Source organism: Glycine max, chromosome 12 (assembly GCF_000004515.6).
Source record: "Glycine max cultivar Williams 82 chromosome 12, Glycine_max_v4.0, whole genome shotgun sequence".
NCBI lineage: Eukaryota > Viridiplantae > Streptophyta > Magnoliopsida > Fabales > Fabaceae > Glycine > Glycine max.
The window spans coordinates 3978114-3995356 of record NC_038248.2 but is presented as its reverse complement, the minus strand read 5'-3'; the positions used below and the strand labels follow the sequence as shown (position 1 = coordinate 3995356).

At 32.3% G+C, this 17243-nt stretch overlaps 2 protein-coding genes across 2 annotated transcripts; both read left to right on the top strand.

The window, feature by feature from the left end:
• The first annotated feature begins 2319 nt into the window (after nt 1-2319).
• LOC100815203 (uncharacterized) lies at nt 2320-6283 on the top strand. Its single transcript, XM_003539350.5, has 4 exons — nt 2320-3062; nt 4544-4827; nt 5275-5502; nt 5615-6283. The coding sequence occupies exons 1-4, from the start codon at nt 2633-2635 to the stop codon at nt 6134-6136; spliced, it is 1464 nt and encodes a 487-aa protein (XP_003539398.1). The 5' UTR covers nt 2320-2632; the 3' UTR covers nt 6137-6283.
• A 2934-nt stretch (nt 6284-9217) lies between these two features.
• On the top strand, nt 9218-9880 carry LOC100818932 (histone H3.2). Its single transcript, XM_003539356.5, has one exon. It carries the CDS (start codon nt 9307-9309, stop codon nt 9715-9717), a length of 411 nt encoding a protein of 136 aa, XP_003539404.1. The 5' UTR covers nt 9218-9306; the 3' UTR covers nt 9718-9880.
• The last annotated feature ends 7363 nt before the right edge of the window (nt 9881-17243 follow it).

Sequence of the window (17243 nt, the reverse complement as noted above, 5' to 3'; positions counted from 1 at the left end):
AAAATAAACATTATTAAACCATCCTATAAACAATTGTGAAATTTAAATGCTCATAAACACAGGTTCACTTCAGTGTAATAAATCAATTAACAGTTATCTATTTTGTTTATAACTTTTTTTAAGTACTTAGTAAATGAAATTATCTATTTTATTCAAAGCAATATTTAAAGTACAAATAATATTTAAATCAATTTAATTTTTTTATGAAATATACATAGAGATTGTTGGTTTTTTTTAACATATAGAAATTGTTGGTTTTATTCCAATGACAAAAAAAGCATAGCGTTAGATTAATTAAGTAAAGAAATTCAAATTTACAACTGGAAATAAGAATTGGTTCAAGGTGGCAACTGAAGTAGGGCGCAACAACTGCGAAAATAAAAAGTTGAATTTATAAGAATTGAAGTGCACATTGCAAAAGCATATTTAAAATAGCTATTAATAGGGTTTGTATGTTGGTACAAAAAAAATAGAGATTGTATTTTGCATCACGAGGATAATATGTATTCAAATCATGCGCATTGTGTAGCCGGTTCTGGTTTCTCAAGTACCTTTTGCAACTGAATATGCAACACATTATGTGTTATTGGGACAATTGTTTTTAATAAAGATTAATTTGCTTATAAAAAAAATCAAACATGCTTGCATAAAAAATATCTTGTCTATCTGTAAATAAAAAAAATGTTAAATCAAAAGACATTTATGTCTTAAGATGAATCAGAAATCTTACTTATTTTGATTATATATAAATAAAGTCAAAATTTAATGTGTTATTATATCATGGTTCGTTAAGATCATGTATGATGTTTCAGACACTAACAATATGGAATCATGATTTGGCATGACATCAAAAATAACATTTACGACTTTATTCGATATTCTTTGTATGAGATTTATTTTGTAGAAGTATTCTTTTGAGATTTGTCGAATCCTATGAAGAATAAATGAGATCATGTTCTAAAATTCCTCAATCACCATTAGAAGAGCTTTGTTGTATAAACTTGTAACTCAAAAGGAAGTGATTTTTTGTTGTTGTGTTTAACATGCCAGCAACAAAAGGATGGTTCCTTAGCATGAAGAAGTACGTGCATGCATTTAAGGCTCCAACGATTACATTCTTCAAATGCAAGCTTAAGAGAGAGAATATGTTTGTTTATAGACAATTAATACTTGATTGAAGGAGACTTATAAATACCAAAAACTGTGAAGACATGAAGTATAATTTGAAGCGCTCATTATTCAAATTATTTTAGTAGAAAGCTCTTTGTGTCAATCCTCGTAAAGTTTAGAAAAATTCTCAAAACACTTTATTCATCTTGAGAGAAAAGATTAAGTATTGAATTTGTTTATCCTTCTGTAGGACGATAAAGTGTTAGTCATTGTGCAATAAAACCAACAAATATTCTGATGTGTGTTAGAGGCCATAATTACTTGGTAGGAGAAAGAATATTGATTGTAACAAGCTTGGAATAAAGCTTGAGTTAATGAGACAGTACCAAATCCTTATAACTTGTTGAAGTTAGTAAAACTTGATTTGTCAAGAAATGAACATAGTCTCGATGGTTGAGACGAACTAATATAAATTTTCTGTGTGATATTCTTATTTATTGTTTCTTCTGCCATTTGAAGTAACTTAGGATTTGAAATTAATATTTGCTTTTGAAAAACATTATTTGTTTTACAAAAATTTAAAACTATGGTCTAATCCATTTTGCAAAAGTCATATCTATTTTTTTAAGTCCTACTTTATCTTACGATAACTTTGGTGTTTATGAAAAGGATTTAAATTTAGTAAAAATCACAATTCAATCTCATTCTTGTAATATTTATCTTTACAAAATATATTATATTTTAAAAAATAACTCAAAATCTTAATAAATTAATAATAAATTGGAAAGAAATTATTCATCCACCATTTTACTCTTCTTTTTAAAGTGATTTTCACCAAACAACTTTTAAAAAACATACCTATTAAAAGAAAATTACAATCATTTTATTCTTATTTATCAAATTTACCACTTCCTTTAATGTGCTTATCTTTTTTCTTTATATGTTTCTTGCATCCATCCCTAGCAACTCGAAATAAGACACAGGTTAATCAACACTACTATTGACAGTGTTTAAAATGAATTATAAGATTGTCTTACTGAACGAAGGAAGAAGAAAAAAAGAAGCCATCATATATATATATATATTCTAATTTCTCTTATTAACATTTTAACAAAATTAACCATTTACATTTACCAAAAGCAAATATAAAATAATAATCCCAGAACTAGTGTTGACATTTAGTAACCCGGAGAGGTTCATTGACTTTTTGGCTCGTTAATCGCAAGCGCACCAATATCTTTCTATTTTCTGCAGTTTCTTACCGACTGAATCCATCCTCTCTAGCTTCAACATTTCCGTCTTTAAAAAAGGAACTTTTTTTTACCATTCCACGTTTCTGTAATTCTACATCTCTTATTCAACATTTAGTTTCCACAAAACCATACGCACCATGGTCATATAACTATTAATCATCAAACACCAAAATCTCAAACCCTCTCTGCTAAAACACAAGCAGTTTCTCTCAAACTGAGTCGTGTGAATTAACCAAGCACATGAAGTGAATAATTTTCAAAGTACAAACATGACCATGGACCGGTTATCACAAAGCAGTTCGGACTCACCCACACGAGGAGACCCCAAAGTGTTATCCATAGAGTGTCTCAAGGGAAGTTCCAAAGCCCACGAGTGGACCGGAGACATGCTTCAAACCGGAGACATCGTCGAAGAGCTTCGAATCGGAGCTTCTCCTAACGCGCTTATCAGCTTCAGATCGCCTTTTAAAAACGGCAAGAGTGGCGTTAATAGAATCCTGCAAGACTCCTACAAGAAGAAAGACACCTCTATCCTTGTTCTGGTTCGCCGAGGACCCCACGAGTTCGCCGAGCTGCAGGCGTGTATTGTCCCCAACGATTCCTCCGGGAAGAAGCACTATGTCCTCCGCTCCATCACTGATCCTAACTACGTCGTTGCCTTCCTGGATCGAACTGAAACCGAGTGCTTCCAACTCCAAGGTACTCTTCTTCGATTCTTCCGTTTTCGTTTACATTTTTTGTTTCTTTATCTCCTCCCATGCCCAATCTAAGAAAAAATCATATTTTTCTTAATGTAAATTATAAAAAGATTTAATTAATTTTATCGTTATTATAATTATTTGTTAGTCCTTATCCCTATTAATTCTAAGTTGTTTGTTCCCCTTGGATTTCGGATTTCAATTATTTAATTAATTAAAACAAGTTCAACACACGCTTGTGTAGAATTAACCATCTAGGATGTGTTTGGATTTCCGGTGAAAAGTTCTAAAAGTATGTTTAAGAAAAAAATGAGTTTAAAATTATGATTGATTACTTCCCAACCCATACTTGTAACTAAGATTTAACCTAAAAGGTCAGTTTCAAAAAAAAAAACAACTATTGAAATATATTTTCAAGACTCAGTTCTTCGTTCCCAGGTTTAATTGAATTGATGAATAGGTAGATAAGTTCATTTATTTTTGTGCTTTTTTCTTAAATTTTTAATTTATTATTTATTTTATTAAATATAAATAAATTGATAGGAGATAGGATGGCGTATTGTCTTATTCTGGTTAGGCTGTTAGTGACTTGTTACCGTTTATAGTTAATTGTCTGTGGCTATTGAAAAATGACAAGTTATTATTGTAAAAAAATTTCGGTTCTGGTTGTTAGATTTTTTTTGGCTAAACTGTTTTTTTTTTAAGAGACAAATAAGGAAACGAGAAGTGAAAATACGTGATTTGAGTCTCTGCGTCGTCTCTCTGATTTCACTCAACCCCATTGCTTTTGTTCTTTTTATGGTTGATTAGTTATTAGTGTTTACAACTTCGCACTAACGTGAGTGGCACCTCTTCCCGCTTTTGTTACACAGATTTAAGCCTTTTGGATTTTGTGTTAACTGATATTTGGCACTATATGTTTGGGTGGAATGAATATCCATTAAAAGATAGTTGAGGCATTAACTTCTTCTCATCTGAAAGCTACAACTTTTGCTAGATTTAGGCATCAAGTTGCGTGACCCTCGTGACTTCCTTCTGTCAATGATCTCGACATTCAATTCCCCTAATTTCCATTGTCATAGTGCACTTTTGTATTTTAATTATACATCATTTAAAAACCAGGATTTTTCACATCTAGAGTTAGTCTAAAGACAAGAAAAGTCAAAAAGTTGTGTTTGGTGTTGCTTATGGCAGTAATTAATATGGAATAATAGATATCGAATTATTGATACATACATGATAGACTGATAGTCATTAGCATTAACTAGAAAGAGTCTAGTTACTCTAATACAATGTAGTATTAGATACCTTGATAGTAGTCTGTTTTGGCTTTTGTTTTAAAATTTCCTGGATTTGTTTTAAGCGTAGAGGTCTAGTTTTATTCTCTTATTATGTTTTGTCAGCAATGGAAATGGAGTTGTTAATTTTCACTTTATAATATATGTCTTGATCTAATTTGTAAACAATAACTGCACTTTGCAGCTTCAAGGACCACTAGGATGGTAAATGCACTAACTAGGACGCGGTTACAAGATGGATATGTCTCGTATCCATGGGAGAGGAGGATGCAGGAGTTGCTATCAGTTCCCAATTCTAGCAATTTTCTTTCAATATTACTTCTTCCCAAAGTTTCAGATAGGATAGCTGCTCGCTACAATGATGTGGAGGATACACTAGCCAGGGCAAATACGTGGCTGAATGCAGCTCAAGCTTCAGGTGTCCCTATTGTCTTTATGAATGTCCAAACCGAGTCCCTACTTACTAAGGTAAATAATGATCATGATCAATTCCCTAATTGCATTGAGGCACATTCAGTTGTGGCATGCTAGTAGCACAATGTTAATTTACTACTATAATGTTGTTTTCCAACATGTCACTTGATGTACACAAACTGTTGTTAGGCCTCTCTTATTGTCACACTAAATTTTTTGAAGGGTACTAATTCATGATTCACATGAACTTTTGTAAATTCCACGAGTCACACACACACAAAAAAAAAAAAAAAATCAAATTCCCAGTTCAGAGGAAGGACATTATAGAACACTCTTAATTTGTGTAACATCATGTTTAAATTTTGAAATTGGAATTACAGCATACTATTTGTCTGGCAGTAGGAGAGGCACTGTTTAGAATGTTACAATATTAATAGTTTGAGAGATTAATAATGGTTTTTGTTGCACTATGTGGTAACTGGTGTTTCTTTTGAGTGGCAGATCTCTGGAGAGACAGCTTCTTCCACTGTAAATGCAGGATCATTATCCGACTTATCTAACCTTGCAAATGCAAGCCTTTATGGCTTTGAGGATTACCATGGAGTAGACATTGGTGTTGTTAGAGCAGTTCGGCTCTGGTATGCTCCAATCGGAGGAGAGATCTCAATTGAGATAAAACTAAAAGAGGACGACGCAAAGCTTGGCTTTGCCATTAGTCGTACAGAAGAGGTCTCTCTCTCTCTCTCTCTCTGTGAATCTAGCAATCACTTATATAGTTAAAACAGATTGATTCATTGTTGGTTTTAGGCTTTAAGCTAATAGTTTTGTATGTGATCAACAGGGTTTTATTTTCATCCAAACAGTTATTGAGGATAACCAAGAAAATGTACCAGCCACACGTTCAGGACTCAGCAATCTGTATAAAGCAGCAAAAGATACTTCAAAGTTGTTGGTAGTATCTAGGCTTTCAAATCAGAGAGTCCTCCCATGGATGGTCTCTTCAACAGGAGCCATTAGGTGTTATGACACTGTTTCATTGAGCCAGAAACTCTCCTTGCATAGACACACCAAAGTTCCTATTCTCCTTCATGTCTTCCTTTGGGATAGAACATTGGCTTCAAGTTTAGAAAGTACAAGATTGAGTTCATTATCTCCTTCAGTGTTGCCATTACCATTATCACAAGAAGTTCAATTGGCACCCCATCCAAATGAGAACCAAATACAGCCATTGCCCCATGAAGGGTCTGATGCAGGTGGTGGTGTCAGCAGTGTTGGTTCTCAGCCAATGCAGCTCGAGAGAGACACAGCTGGGGATCTCTCATTCAGATTCCACAACTTCTCAGTGTCCAACTGCTGGTTATGATATAGTATTATATATACATAATACATTATAGGAACTTTTTTCCATGTTTCTTTTTTGAGCCTTGTTTTCTCCTTGTACATAAAGAATAATATATATTATTGCTTCCATCTTCGGGTCTTTTCCAAGAGTTGAGAGCTTGTTTTTGCTTCATTAGCTTGTTCACAGAATAGCAGAATAAAGCTTCTAGAATTGCTAGTTGAAATCATGCACTTTGTTCTGGTTGTCTTTCATTTGAATGTGACTGCAGACTAGTACCACATAAATACCAAACCAAGGAATTTTCTCCTCTCTAGCTACTTACTAGTGACTACCACATAAAATACCAAACCAAGTAATTTTCGAAACAAACAATAAATTATGAAAAAAAGGGTTGGTCTGACGGCGCCTACAATGAAAAAATACGCTGTACTCATTAATGTGAATCATATATCCTGGCTAGTGGCTAGTGGCCAATAAGAATATCTATTTGTGAGTTTCTTGTTGTTAATTGTCATATTCCTAGTCTGCCAATATTTTCCTTAGCGGCTTATCATTATTATCATGACAAATACCAACAAGTGTCATAAAAGTATTATCTAATGAATTAACAGTAAAAAAGTTGATAAAAAAATAAGTATATCACACTCTGATTTTTAATGTATAGTTCTTTCGGTCTTAAATATAAATAATAAAATTCTCTTATTTTTTTATCTTAAATGCAAATAAATGATAATTATTTATGTTTTATTTAATAAGATTCTCTCTAATATACCATTCATTTAATAATATAAAAAAAATTATGTTTGATATCAAGTTTTAATAAATGATAGTGTAGGAAAAATATTTATTTTTTAATTAAAAATGATAATTTAATAAAATTAACTAATTTTTTTAATAAGTATAAAGTATTTCTCTTTTTGCATATAATCAAGATCAAATGGAACACTTTTTAATATTGATTCTAGCATTTTAAAAATTGGTAAATAGAATTTGATTGATTGATGTAAGATACCTTTACAAACTATTCATGAAAAAAATAATTATTTTGAAATATATTATCAAAGTGAGATTATTTTTAATGGTTAACTTTTTAGTTAAATTAGCAAAAAACTATTTCATGTCAATAATTCTAGCATTCAAATGTATTGTTTTCTTTCCTTTATTTTTTGGTGAGCTTATGTAGCTTATGTTCTCCATTATTTGTCCCTGGGTCCTTGCAAAAAATCTTTAACAACTTTAGAGTGTGTTTTACTCACAATTTTTCTTGTCTCATTCCTAATATTTCGATACCTTATCCAATTTTTAACATTTTTGCCCTGTAAGACTTTAAAGCATTCTATTTTGTTTTAAACCTTTTCACATCACCACCAAGGTTCCTTATCTCTGAGCTCAAAATACATTCACTTGAGTCAGCTTTAACAACTTTCCTTATATTCGTAAGCATCTCATCCCATGAGGTTAGCACTACCTTGTAAATAATCCCAAACACCTTCCTCCAACAATTTATACTTAAAAGTCACATTTTTGCTACATTGTATGTAATAATTTGTCGCGACAATGCTCACGAGACATTGTTTCTAGCCCCCAAGAATCACATAAGAGTTTGTCTTTTTTGAGTTGTCACTACTTGATCCTTGGATTTTGTAACTTGTTTGCCTTTTGAAATGAACACCACAAATCAATACTATGTTGTGTAGTTAGATCTCCAAAACCAAAACAATCATAAGCACTTGTAAATTGTCTTCTTGATTACTAACCTGTCAATGTAGATCCATGCCTAAAAAAAATCTCTCGAGGAATGCCTTGATCAATCCCTCTAAGTCTTCCCTTGTTTTTCCTTCACAAATACCTTTGTTTCTACTTGAGGTGCATAAACACAGATGATATTGATAGTTTATTGTGCCATAGATGATTTTAAGGTTAAAATTTTGGTTATATTTCTCTTGAAGCTCACCACACTTATTTTCAATCCTTGTCCACAATAATATTTATCCCATTTTTTCACTTTGACTTGAAATGCATACCAAAGCTCAAAGCTCGTAGTATCCATCTCCTTGACTTTTTCTCCAACCTGTTTAGTCTCTTATATATAGATAGATAATGTTAATCCTCCCCTGCATCATGATGTCTACCACCTTTATAGACTTGCCTATCAAAGTATCAATTTGCCAAGTTAATCACTTGTGAACTAACTTCTTTATGCTCACCCATCTAGAAAAATATGAAGATCTTTACTTATTTAACACCTCATTGGGGTGTCAATGTAGTAAAGTTACTCATTTAACATTATAATTGATGATATAACATGTTGCTTTCTAGTAATCACCTAACATTAGTAGAAAATTTATGGTGAGTAATCTATGTTTGGTATAAAAATGAGTTTTGTGTTGGTTGTCAATGATCTAACATGATCCTCCTCCTTAACTCGATCTAAGGGTTAACAATGATAAAGATAAGTCAAATTTACATCAAATTTACAAATAAAAAAATAATAATTTGAAATGAATGTGAAATAATTTTTTCCAGTAATTATAGAAATAACATGTGTATAGCAGTAATACTACACATTCCAATTTATAACAAAATTAAATTTATAATTTTTTTTACTTACTCTTCCACTTATTTGAATAAGTAATTTTTTTCTTCATTTTTTCCATTCTTATTTTTATTACGAGATTTTAAAGGGAAAATGGTAAATCCTATACTTTAAATTAAATGGCTTATATAAAATTGTAAAAATAAATAAAATATTGACACATTAATTTATTATTTTCAATAAAAATAATTTATAATTTTTATCTTTCCTAAAACTAAACTCTAAAGAAACTAACAAAGAAATTGAATCCAAGAATAATAATAATAAAAAACCTCAACAAGTACCAAGCAAGACGTGGCTTGTTCCTACTGGTGTCTTTGTGAGTGTCACGGATTGCGATCCGTAGCTTCAACCGAGGAAACACGGCATCCGTTGATTCCCACACCGCATTAACGGTCCTATTTCCGAGGCTGAATCAAAATTTTGCAAACCAAAACAGCATTTCAAAAATTCCCGCTCAACCTTTTTTCTCCATCTCCACCTTATATAAATACACTCCATCTCACTCACGCAACACACAATACTTCCACCCTCACCATTTGAGTTCATATCATTCGTCTTCTTCTTCCAACGTGAAGCAATCTCTGTGTTCGAAATGGCTCGTACGAAGCAAACCGCAAGGAAGTCCACCGGAGGAAAAGCTCCGAGGAAGCAACTCGCCACGAAAGCAGCACGCAAGTCCGCTCCGGCGACCGGCGGCGTGAAGAAGCCACACCGTTTCAGGCCGGGTACGGTGGCGCTGAGGGAGATCCGAAAATACCAGAAGAGCACCGAGCTTCTCATAAGGAAGCTTCCTTTCCAGAGACTCGTAAGGGAAATCGCTCAGGACTTCAAGACCGATCTCCGCTTCCAGAGCAGCGCTGTCTCCGCTCTGCAGGAAGCCGCGGAGGCCTACCTTGTTGGGCTGTTCGAGGACACCAACCTCTGCGCCATTCACGCCAAGAGAGTTACCATTATGCCCAAGGACATTCAGCTTGCTCGTAGGATTAGGGGCGAGAGGGCTTAGGGTTTGTTCGTGTGATGTACAAAGCTGTAGTACTTTCTTAGTGTTATTGTTTTGTAATCGATTATGAAACTTCTATTTTCACTGTGACTGGATTGGAAAATCATTTGTAGTATGGAAAGTGTCAGTGGTGAATCTTGAGAATTACATCGTCTTTGGTCTTTAATCTGGTAATATAATATCCCTTCTAGTAAGATTAATTGGGATTTTGAAAGCAATTAACAGATAATAATTTTTTTTTCTTTCCTAAAATATAGTGTGAGGCTTTGATTCTCAAAGCAGGTAAAATTTGATGATTATGCTTTGGAAGGATTTAATCATTGATTATTAATTGAGAGAATATGAAAGTTAATAACGTACCTATATGGACTGGGCTTATTTTTGTGGGCCGATTTATGCAATTACTTGTAGCGGAGCTCATTCTATTGGCGGGAAAGAGGTTTTAGCAGAGAGGATAGTATATTTTCCCTTTTGTTTTTGCTATTGTGATGCAAAAACTAAGATGTGAACTTAAAGCTCGAGAAAATGGAAAAAAATACTTGGGTTTCACATAAACAACCAATTGGAGAGGTTCAGCCCCTTCGAAGGTAAATTTGTTCTTCGTGTGTTCGATTTCTGTTTGTTGACATAGGTCTTGAGATTTGTTATGCTATAAACTTTCAATTGGAGGTTGCATTGGAAGAGGAGCTCCGTTGAACTAAATGGGAGATTTAGTATAACTATCGTCATGAGATGCTGGATCTGCTAATTCGATCATATTCAGAGGTGTGTTTGGCCTTTTTGGTTATTAGGTTTCTGGCTAAATCGATTGTTTTTTTTTTTTTTTTTTTGTGTGTGGTTTTATTCTGGCTGTCTTTCTTATGCTATGCTTAATTTGTGTAAGGTTGCAGCGTTTCCGCATTTGTATCAAGTGGATGGGGCGCCATGCCAATCTCATGTATGAGTTGATAACTCTGCTAAATGAATCTCTTGATGCATTAATTTAATTTAATGATTTTTTTGGGCATGTTGTACAGACAAATCAATTGATTGGCGAGGCAAATGGTGATGGCCATCTTCCATTTAGAAAGTTAGTATTCTGACTTTGTGTTTGATGGCATGAACCAAGATTAAAAAAATGCAAATATTAATATTCCTGTAGTGTTTGTGTAATCAAATGCGGCTGTTTTTCTTCTTCCCTTCCTGTTTATACGCCAGTTTGTGCCTAGCATGTAAATTAATTTACAGTAGCCCATGCAAAAAGTATTATATATGTAAAATTTGTAGTGAGTTATTAAATGCTGCAGCCACACTTGTAGTTTTAAGTTAATATCCACCATATAAAACGGAATCAGCTACACAAGGATTCTGGTTTTAATCAACCAGACAATTTGTCTAAGGATTAGATGAACCAGTATATGATAGTACTGTTAAGTGTTAACCACATTTATGATCCATCCCAAATTTTGGTAAACTCCTCGGCACCTATATCTAATTGGATCAATTTTTTTGAGGCTCCTGCTTCTCTTCATGAAGCTCTACTGATTCTTTCTAATTCTGAATTATTTTAAGGTATGTTCATCATGGCTGGAAATCTTGAATGGTTATTATGATGAATGCAAAACATATAATCGTGTCAAATACTTATGACATTTCAGTTTGGACAACTTGTCATGATCATGTTATCTTAAGTTTATCTCCATATTAAGATTTTTTATGAGCATAAGAGATTTTGATTTTTGATTTATATAATTATTTTTTTCTAGGTAATTCTTGTTACAATTGGTGTATTTGAAATTTGTTTATGCTTTCTTGGAAAAAGAATTGAATTAGTAGTTTAGCAATGGCATGAACTGCTAGAAATGTAATGTTCCATATGTGGTGTGTTGCTTTTCATGACATTAGTGATTTCTCTCTACAAATAGCTTACATATGTTTGTTAACAGGCAAGGCATCTCTGCAGTAGATTTTGACAACAAGGTAAATATAAGTTGATAATGAAAGGCTTTAGTTGAAATGAGAAACTGTTTAGGCAAATGTAATTGTGATGTTTCAAAAGTAAATAGTTCATGTGTAATGTACTAAAACAAGAAAAGCATCACATTCAAATATACTTAAACTTAAACAGAGGCAGCATTTGAATTAATGTGGCAGTTTGTACCAACCAAAAAATTAGAAGTTTTATAACATTTTTTTAAACAGATGCTTCAACGTTGGATCTGGAAATGATTAGTTGTAGTTATTATCTTCCTTTAATCAGTGCCATTTGATGTTGGTAGGGGTTATCTACATCAAATGTAGTTGTCTGTTATTTATTGAATTTTACATGTCAAGAAAAAAACTGCCCCCTACATTTGATAATCTGTTGTGGTAATTTTTTTCTTTTAATGTTTTCATGTAGGTCAGGCGTTTTGGATACTAATAATTTTCAAGTTACGCATATTCATTGCCCACCCCCATTTTGATTGTAAGTTTATCAATTTTCATTTAGAATCGCTTTGTTGATATTTGTGAAATGGCTTTTCAAACTAAACTACGTCTAATTTTGTTTACTGTTTTCATTTTTGTTAGAAACGATTCCTATATTCCCGCTGACATATCATATTTAAGAAAACGACGGGTTCGGTAAGAAATTTTATTGAATATAGTGCACCTACTTTATTTTTACACATGATTCCCTACAAATTTTTTACCTCTAGTCAAATCGGAAAGCCACTACTAATGGGCTGACCCATCACTTGTGCTGTGCCCGTGCTTCCTGTCTCGTGTGAGCCATTCGTACTAACTCAGCCCAATTTTAGATGCAAGCAGACGTAAACTCGCTTATGTATTGGATTTTAAACTTTATAAAAATCTATTAGGTCACATGATATTAACAGAAATTTGATGTAAAACTCATAATTAGCGTAATGTATGTATTACTGAGGAGTGAATCAATCCACATAAAATTATTTTAATTTAATTAATAATTTTAGCTTTAAGTCCAAAATATATAATTAAATAGTCAAAAAAATTATGTTATACATAATAATTATATCTATTTTAAACATGATTGTTTCAAATAAAAAGTATTAATGCGTTTGAGAATAAATCAAAATTGTGAATGTTTTAAAATATGAATACTAAAATTAAAAAAAATAAATATAAAAATCATGGATTAAGAATTAAAAAGAAACTAAAATTATAATTTAACCTAAAAATTAATATCAATAATGTAAGTAGAGTTACTCAGTGGGGTCAATTTAGTGGTAGGAGATTGAGGCAATGTGCATGGGATCATAAGTTTAAACTTTAATGCAAGTATTGTAAAAAAAAATGCAAGTAGAGTTATGTTATAAAAGATTTAAATAAGTGAAACTCAAACTTTATCATTTTAATTAGGTAAACTCAAACTTATAATTAGACTCAACGTAAATAAGTTTGAGCAATCTATTTTCTTCATAAATCAAACTTAAACTTCAAATGTTCATCTCAACTCAACTTGTTAATACTCTTACAATGGGTTTGAAAATTCGTTGATGATAAAGGAATCACGTTTAGAATTTAAAAGCTATAACTATTAAGGAATACTTATTTTTAAGGAATAAATAATCTTACATTGCATTCTTAGACATTACATTCTTAAAAATATTATTTCCTTGGATATGTTTGAGTTAATAATTAAGTAATTTTTTTAAAAAATATAAATTTCATTTAATTGAAAAAATAGAAGTAGAAAAAATGTGAAATAATGAATTGAAGTGGGAGGAGGTAATTACTTTAGAAAGTAACTTCTATTCCCATTAGAATGTAAGATACCCACTTTCGTTATGAAAATGAGAAGCAAAGTAAATATGGATGTTTTGAATGAGAACCAACAATTTTGAGAATGTTTTTTTAAAACTTTTATCAAACATAGAAATGTGATATTCTCAAACTCACTTTCATTAGGGTGATATCTTGAAATGAACGTCTTCTTGACTTCTAAAAATCTCATTTAAAACTTTGAAAACTACATTTATAGCATGCAACCAAACTCGTTACTGATAATGTGTTTCCAGAAGTTGATACGAAGATGAAACATGTTTTCACTGTGTGCCAGCAATTGATGCCCCTTTTATATTAAACATCAACTGCTGCTGGACATGTGATCGAGTTGCCTTGCCATGCATGTTTGGCCTCTTACAAAAGCGAAACATGGGTAGCGAATAATCTTTTTTCCTTTAAATTTTAGCGTGTTTTACATTTTTTACTAAGTGAGATACACGTGATAGATAATAATAAAGTAATACTGTGACATGTCACATGACTAAAATCACTCCAAAATAATAGTTATTTTTTCTTTCATTTTTTGATAAATAATTTAAAATTTATCCTAAATTTGTCAAGAAGTCCTTTACCACATTATATCATCATGCCTCTAATCGTCACCTTTGACTGTCCCATGCCAATGTTAATTTCCTCCGAGCATTAATTGCATCAATCAAGCCAAATACTTATTTATTTTGGAGTCTTAAGAGCATTTTATACATTTTTGTGTGCGAGATTGGTTGTTACTCGTTGCAACGAGACTACGATCGAGAGTGTCAATAACTTTATCAATCTCTCTACAACTGTCAAGTACTTTTATGCAAAGTCGAACCTTGGATATTATAAATGCTTCTAAACGGTTGATTCCTTTGGGTTGGCTTTTTTCTTAGTCGTGTATTATATATTACATTTGGTCATTCATCAACAATATAACACCATACAATTCTCCACACTCAAGCCACGAAAAATAAAGTATATATAAACAATCAAATTAAACAACTAAGACAAGATGGACAAATGTAAAGCATATATACCACGTATAAAAAGGTGAGGTGAGGTGGTATTGTTATATTATATTATATTATACTAAACAAACAGGACCACACTAATGCTAGTACTTGGTTTAGTTTATTTCTTTACAATTTCCTCTTTTGTTCCCCGGAAGAGACGCGAAATTCATATCACTTGTATCTTTCAGGCTAGGCTGTGACTGAGTGAAAATGAAAGAGAAGTAATCCTCATGCACACCAATCTAGAAACAAGGTACATGCCCATGTTCTCTATGGAAAAGAAACAAAAGAGGTTTTGCAACAAAATTTTGAGAAGAATTGTTCTACTGTAGTGCTAAATGGCCTTTTCCTAGTGCAATGCGACATTTGTCTAATGGTTATGTGAGCCCGTGGCACATGAGACCACCTTAGCGGTCCCACTTTTCCTTGTCTGAGATTTTCCAAATGGTGGCATGGTTTCTTTTTTCTTTTTTGTTACCAACAACAGATATGTAATTATCTTTTACGATAAGATTATTATAAAAGATAAATTTTTTATTTTAAATATTTAATGTAATTTCATATTTATAGTTCTAATTTAAGATCATTCGTTAAGTTTGAACAGTCTCGCACTTAAGTTAAATGGTAAGGGTAATGTCCTTTTATAACCAAAACATGTAAGGAGTATGATGGCATGACAAAGTTGTCTGCATGATTTAAATTATCAAGAGAAGTTAAAGGGTTTTTAAATTCATTAGCGTGGATCTTAGGGCTTCCCTTAACTTAAGTCCTTTTTGGAGACCTTTGTTGTTCCCTACCTCCTTGCCAATGAAGTCAATTATTGACAGAACAGACAGAAAGATACCTTTCCTAAGCAAAATCTTACACCATGATTAATCCCTATTTACTCTGATATATCCTTATGGGGTCCCATTTGATAGAGAAAGAAATGCGCAATTTCTTAATATTTGCTATATATGCTCCTTTGCTGGTATGTCTGTATTAGCAATGAAATTTCTTAATGAAATGAGCACTGAGTATGAGGGAGACTTCTAACCTGTGTAAGTACTAAGTAGTGACTAAAAAGCATTTAACGAATGGTTCACAGATATAACTAGACAAATAATGAAATGAGCACTTTGAGTACTAAAAGAAAGAAAAGGTAATGATATTGAAAGAATAAGCATTTGGCCTCTAGATAGTGTAAGGCACTATATGTTAAAGGATTACATAGCTTTGTTCAATTGTTTAATTAAATTTCTTTCTCTCTTTTTTTTTGGCTATTTTCTGTTTTATTCTTTTGTTTAAGACGATTCTTTCTTATCCTCTTTTCTCTTTTCATCTTATTAAATTTTCTTCTGTTGTCAAAACCAATCACATGTCATAATGAGTTGGCTAAACTACCTAATATGATTTAGTTATATTCTTTTGACATGCTTGAGCTTAAATTTATGCTCCCAATATAGATGATAATATCATAATTTAATTCAGGCATCGTGTGCCAACGCAATCAGTTAAATGAGAAGAGACATTTTTTCATGTGGTGCTCTAACTAATCTTACTAAATTTTGTAGGTGAGTCCTTTCCACAAAATTGTGACTTATACATGAATAAGACTGAACTCCTTATAAAAAAAATTCGTAGGTTCTGAACTTAATAATAACCTGACATAAATTAGATCTTATTTCATGAAATTGGTTATCCACCTTCATTTAGTTGATGCACTTATAAAGTTATAAGTGCATTGTCCTGTTACCACGGACACTTAATTTACTCTTGAAGCAACCCCTGAACTGTTGTAACTTGCATCAATATAAAAATTGACGATACCAAAAGTAAAACTAAAAATAAAAACGATAAACACAGCATAATTAACTATGTTTACATACTATATTTAATTATTATCTTTTCAAACCATATAATATTAGGGTCAATATCCCCCAAAGATTCCACTGTCCTATATGAAATTATAGTTGCACTTATGTAAAGGATACTAGACTGAATAATAAATAAAGATTCCCCGTTTTCAAAAATACCCTTTGGGGACTAATATTCATATATGGCATGAGACGGGCTTTTTTGTCATTTAAAAAATGTTTCCCAATGCCCACTTGATCACTTGATCCCCACTGTGACACTCTGTCTCAAATTTATGATTCAATGTCTGTGAAGTGTCAAGCTTTTAGAACGTTTTGGTTATTTTGCTTTCCCCTTTTTCCCAAAAGAAACTGCACCTTTCACGCCTCAATATAATTGATCTTCAATTTTTTTTATTTTGTTTGAAGAATATGGACCTCAACCAACATAATTGCACGTTAGGGATTTGCAAAAGAAAAAAAAAAGAAGTTTACTTTTCCAGTTGGAGTAAGTAATAAGCTTTCAAAATGTCCAATTTGCGCTTAAACCAATAAATTTAACAAGTGGGCTTCCTCATATGAATTTTCCCAACGACCTTACTTAGCAGAACAGGTTTAGCTCTTAAACTTCCATCAACGGTTAAAGCTACAGTTTTGTGCATTAGGCATTTGATTCAAGAGAAGGAACTTTCTCTAATAGGTCTTATACTCCAAACAAAGTATGGCCAACCATTTAAGGAAGAAATTGATAAACAAGGACATATACACATGTAATAAAATGGGTAGATGAAAGTAACAAGTGGGATCTAACATTACCTTATCACATAAGAACACTTCTCATCATGGAAAAGAAAAAGCCACCAAGGTCAATTGATGCCTTTGTGAACGAAGTTCCATACTCGTGTCATTAACTGTG